This window comes from Antrostomus carolinensis, unplaced genomic scaffold (assembly GCF_000700745.2).
Source record: "Antrostomus carolinensis isolate BGI_N321 unplaced genomic scaffold, ASM70074v2 scaffold46117, whole genome shotgun sequence".
NCBI lineage: Eukaryota > Metazoa > Chordata > Aves > Caprimulgiformes > Caprimulgidae > Antrostomus > Antrostomus carolinensis.
The window spans coordinates 6,330-11,090 of record NW_010327623.1 but is presented as its reverse complement, the minus strand read 5'-3'; the positions used below and the strand labels follow the sequence as shown (position 1 = coordinate 11,090).

Here is a 4,761-nt window from a genome sequence, read left to right as displayed (position 1 = left end):
AGGAAGGGGATAACCAGGCAGAGACTGCATTTGGGTCTTTGCCTCCTGCAGAATCTTGTGCAAGTCTTGGAGAAGAAAAGGGAAGAGGAGAAAAAGGCATCCAGCAGAAAGGAACGTAGCGGGGATTTGAGGAGAAGTGATGGATCAAAGTGACCTCAGCTGGGTCACTCCCAGTCTTTAGGTTTCACCCCCAGCTCCACGTGACGGCACTGCAGCCGAGGGGGGAGCAGTACCTTGTAGTCCATCTGCTCCGAGCAGTTGAACACATACACCATGATGCCCAGGGCTCGCCCCAAATCTTTCGTGGTCTCCGTCTTGCCAGTGCCTGCAGGGCCCGCAGGTGCTCCACTCATGGTCAGGTGCAGCGACTGAGTCAGAGTGATGTAACATCTTTCACAGCAAAGGACGAAGGAGAAAAGGAAAAAGGATGAGACTTGGTCCAACAGGTCACCATTGGGCTGCAGAGGGATAACACCAGGGCAGTGCACTCAGAGAGCCTTTCTTCTGCACAGCAGTACGTGAGCAGAGTGCACCTGTGAGCTGAGAGTCCTCCTGGGCGTTAATTACCACCTCTGCCCAGCTGTGCTTTCTCCAAGAGACACTCATCGCCTTCCACCGGGGTCTGCCAACCTCTTCACGTCCAGGGTTGTGCTTTCTTTGGATCCTCATACCACTTATTGATATTGGGCATGTCCCAGACAGCATGGGAAAAGGTTGGTCTTTCTGAAAGACCTTCCTCTTTCTTCCCAGTGCTCATCAGCCTAAAGCACCCCTTTCACTGCCACTGACAGAAACCTGCTCAGATGGGCTGTGAATGAACCCACTCAATGCTGCAGCAAGCCCCAAAGCATCTCCCATCGTGCTGATGATGGACACTAGGGAGGTCCCCACATGTGGGTGTCCATACTCCTAGTGTAAGCCACACAGTTGTAGTCAATACGGCCAAAAAACCCCTGATGATGCATGGGAGCTTGGCTCAGCTGACTAACACGGGTGACTAGAGCCAACTGGGATGCTGCTGGCCACTGAAATGTCACGTGGTGTGGAAAGACATGACAAGGGGTAGATTTGTAGATTTGTACGCTTCTGGACTGGCAGCTGGAAGCCAGGTGGGACAAGGCAGAGCATCACAGGTCACTCTAGGTGTCCCCATTGACACAACTGAACAGCGGTAGATGTCTACTTCAAGACAGGACAAAAGCTTTCTAGACTCACCAACCCTATGGGGTGCGGACATCCTGTGCACAGGTAGACCACCCACAGATGAGCATCTTAATCTGTGAACAGAATCCCACCCTGGGATCTGAGGTACAGATACCCCAGAGGGTACCACCATCAAGTCACACCAAGATGATGAAGGGAGTGGAGCATCTCCCTGCTGAGGAAAGGCTGAGGGAGCTGGGGCTCTTTAGCTTGGAGAAGAGGAGACTGAGGGGTGACCTCATTAATGTTTATAAATATGTAAAGGGTGAATGTCAGGAGGATGGAGCCAGGCTCTTCTCAGTGATGCCCAATGGTAGGACAAGGGGCAATGGGTGTGAGCTGGAACACAGGAGGTTCTGCTTAAACTTGAGAAGAAACTTCTTTACAGTGAGGGTGACAGAGCCCTGGGACAGGCTGCCCAGGGAGGGGGTGGAGTCTCCTTCTCTGGAGACATTCAAGACCCACCTGGACGCCTTCCTGTGTGATCTCATTGAGGTTCCTGCTCTGGCAGGGGGATTGGACTGGATGATCTTTCGAGGTCCCTTCCAATCCCCAACATTCTGTGATTGATTCTGTGTGTGTGAGTGGGAGAGCTCTACCACCAGATTGGTGGACCACAGAGAAAGAACAAGAGGGATGCAGGTGACCAAAATAAATCCGTCTTTGGTTGGCAGCTCTCTCTGGCTGCATGGCAAAGCCCAGCTACAACCATGTTTCCCAGGGACTTACCTGTCGGTCAGTGGAGTGATCACAAGCCGAGGGGTGTTGCCCAGGTATTCGTAGGAGTACAGGAACTGGGCATCGCAGATGTTGGCAAAGCAGTGCCGCTCCTCATCCGCCCATCTGTGCCGGAGCTGCGACAGCCAAATGAACGCCTGGGCGTTGTCCACCTGCAACACACCCACAAGCACCCTCGTGGGAAGGCCAGGGATGACAGGCACACACAGCCCGGGTGCCAAACTGGTGACTGCAGTGATGTTTTCATCAGGGATAAACTGGTTTTCATTGCACAGGCAGGTGGGGTGAGGAAGGTCACCTCCCCGCAGCGTGGTGAGAAAGGTCACACCCCCGTCTCCCATCAGCAGAGGGGAGGAACCAAATTAGTGACCACGGTGGGAGAGGAAAAAGGAAATACCCAAGAAAAAAAGCAGCACAAAGAGACTCCTGAATAGGAGTTGTAAGAAGCAGCAAGCCCCCAACACAAGAGAGACCTGGAGCAGCTAGAACAAGTCCAGAGGAGGCCACCAGGATGATGCGAGGGCTGGAGCAGCTCTGCTGTGAGGACAGGCTGAGAGAGTTGGGGCTGTTCAGCCTGGAGAAGAGAAGGCTCTGGGGAGATCTTATAGCAGCCTCCCAGTACCTGAAGGGGCTACAAGAAAGCTGGGGAGGGACTTTTCATAAGGGCAGTTAATGACAAAACAAGGGGAAATGGGTTTAAGCTGAAAGAGGGGAGGTTTAGATGAGATATTAGGAAGAAGTTCTTCACTGTGAGGGTGGTCAGACACTGGAACAGGTTGGCCAGAGAAGCTGTGGCTGCTCCTCCCTGGAAGTGTTCTCGGCCAGGCTGGATGAGGCTTTGAGCAACCTGGTCTAGTGGAAGGTGTCCCTGCTGCTGGCAGGGGGGTTGGGACTGGATGATCTTTAAGGTCCCTTCCAACCCAAACCATTCTATGATTCTATGAAGAGGTTCTTCTAATGCAAACAGAGTGAAAGGAGCAGAGGCTGTCTAGACAGGGAAGAGACCACAGACAGCACCAGAGAAACAGTCTGGGGACAGGGGGACAAGGACAGCCATGGCCAGCACAGTCTCACAACCAGCAGGCAGGCCCAGGTGATGGACCACTTCACCACAAACTGGGCCAAGGCACCACCAGGTTCAGCTGAGCCTTGAAGCCAGAAATCCTGCGAGCAGCCTGGCTGCCTCTGAGAGGACACAGATGACAGTAGAGCCACAACTTAGCACACTCAGGGCACCTTCTAACCCACCTGCAGGGCTGGACACTTGGCACAGTGTCAAGGAGAGGGAAGTACTGTGGGAGAAGGTGTGCAGGACAAGAGAGTCCCAAAGGAGTCCCTGTGGCCCCACACCAGACCAAGAAGGCTCCAAAAAGAAAAGCCCAAATGCTTTTTCTTACTTGATAAAGTCAGAACTGAGACTGCACCCAACAGCCTCCAACACAACACCACCATCCACCACCGTGTGCCTGGACAACAGAACATGGGGCCACACTCTCCCTCCTGGTGTGGATCTGTGGTGAGTACAACAAGCCCCTTGGTGCTACATGGCCATGATACAGGACAGCACTGCAGGCTGACGGGGGCTTTCTGCCCCCCTACCACAAACACAACGTAGAAGTAAATGTAGTTGTGTGTCTCCCACTGAGACAGGCAGTGACCTGAACGGCCCGTGGTTGGCCTGTCACTCCTGCAACCCCCACTCCAACACCCAACACAAGACCATGTTGAGCTGCAAACACAAACCTTCTGCGCGATCATCTTTGCCACCACATCCCGAGCATGCACGTCGATGGTGCATATGGTCATGATCTTCTGCCTGTCACCTTTGGAAAGCTGCCCAATCAGCATGGTAATGAGGGTGTTCAGCTGGGTCACCTGCTTCTTGTGATATTCCTTCATTGCATTCTCGTAGCCTTCTTCCATCCTGGCAAAGGCAATCCCAACCTCAGTTGTCCACCAGATCTGGGTGCAGGAAAGAGCCACCTAGGGAAGAGGGCTGGCTCAGTATCAGAAAACACCAGAGCTTCCTGACATTCAAGAGTCTCTGATCCACGGGGAGATCAAGGATGAAGTATCCATGACGTGAAATTAAGTACTTTTTCATACAGCAGTCACAGCAGAGAGGACAGCAGGGATCTGCCCCACGACATTCATTTAAAACACTGGATCAGTGGTCGGCACATTTAGCAGCTACTTATTAGTAAATCAGCAGCTTTCACACGCCTGACACAGCAGAGGAGGAAGAGCTGGAGAGCACGAGGCTGTCAGAGCTGCAGCTGAGGTGCTCGTTTCTCTCATCAGCCCTCACCACCTCGTTTTCCCGCCGCAGCTCTCGCCCCTCTGGGTGGACAGACTTCATGTGATGGACGGGGTGCAGCCAGCAGTGCCCAAGCCCCTGAGTTGTGAAACCCAAACAGGAGCGTATCCTCCCCAGAGCCCCTGTCAGAGCATGGAGCACAGCCTGGAAACTCCATCAGGAGATTGCCAGGATAAAGGACAACTCATCCATCCTTCCTCCCTCCTGGACAGCACAGCAGAGGCCAGAGACATCCCCACCCACAGCTAGAGGCTATTACTAAAAGCAGGGATGGGCAGGACTGACGGGGAACTTCAGTTCTGGCATTGCCTTTGCCATGCCCCAGAGTGAGAGGAGACCAGGAGCAGGGGCAGGTACCTGGGCAGGGTAGTCAAAGAGCCACTGCTCTCTTGGCTTCTCCTCATAAGCCACAACAGCTTCTGTCATCTCGTCTCTCACAGCAGCCCTCATGCTCTCTAGTACGTGATTCAGCCAGACCTCAACCTGGAGAAGAGATTAAACCA

At 53.5% G+C, this 4,761-nt stretch overlaps 1 protein-coding gene across 1 annotated transcript in view; it reads right to left on the bottom strand.

Moving 5' to 3' along the window:
- Positions 1–233: 233 nt before the first annotated feature.
- LOC104528043 (dynein heavy chain 9, axonemal-like) overlaps positions 234–4,761 on the bottom strand; it is a gene marked incomplete at both ends in the record, with an annotated part of 9,304 nt that continues 4,776 nt past the window's right edge. The window contains 4 exons of the mRNA XM_010171937.1: positions 234–390; positions 1,933–2,093; positions 3,685–3,924; positions 4,616–4,741. Of these exons, the coding sequence (XP_010170239.1) occupies positions 234–390; positions 1,933–2,093; positions 3,685–3,924; positions 4,616–4,741 (684 nt within the window). The remainder of the gene's footprint in view (positions 391–1,932; positions 2,094–3,684; positions 3,925–4,615; positions 4,742–4,761) is intronic.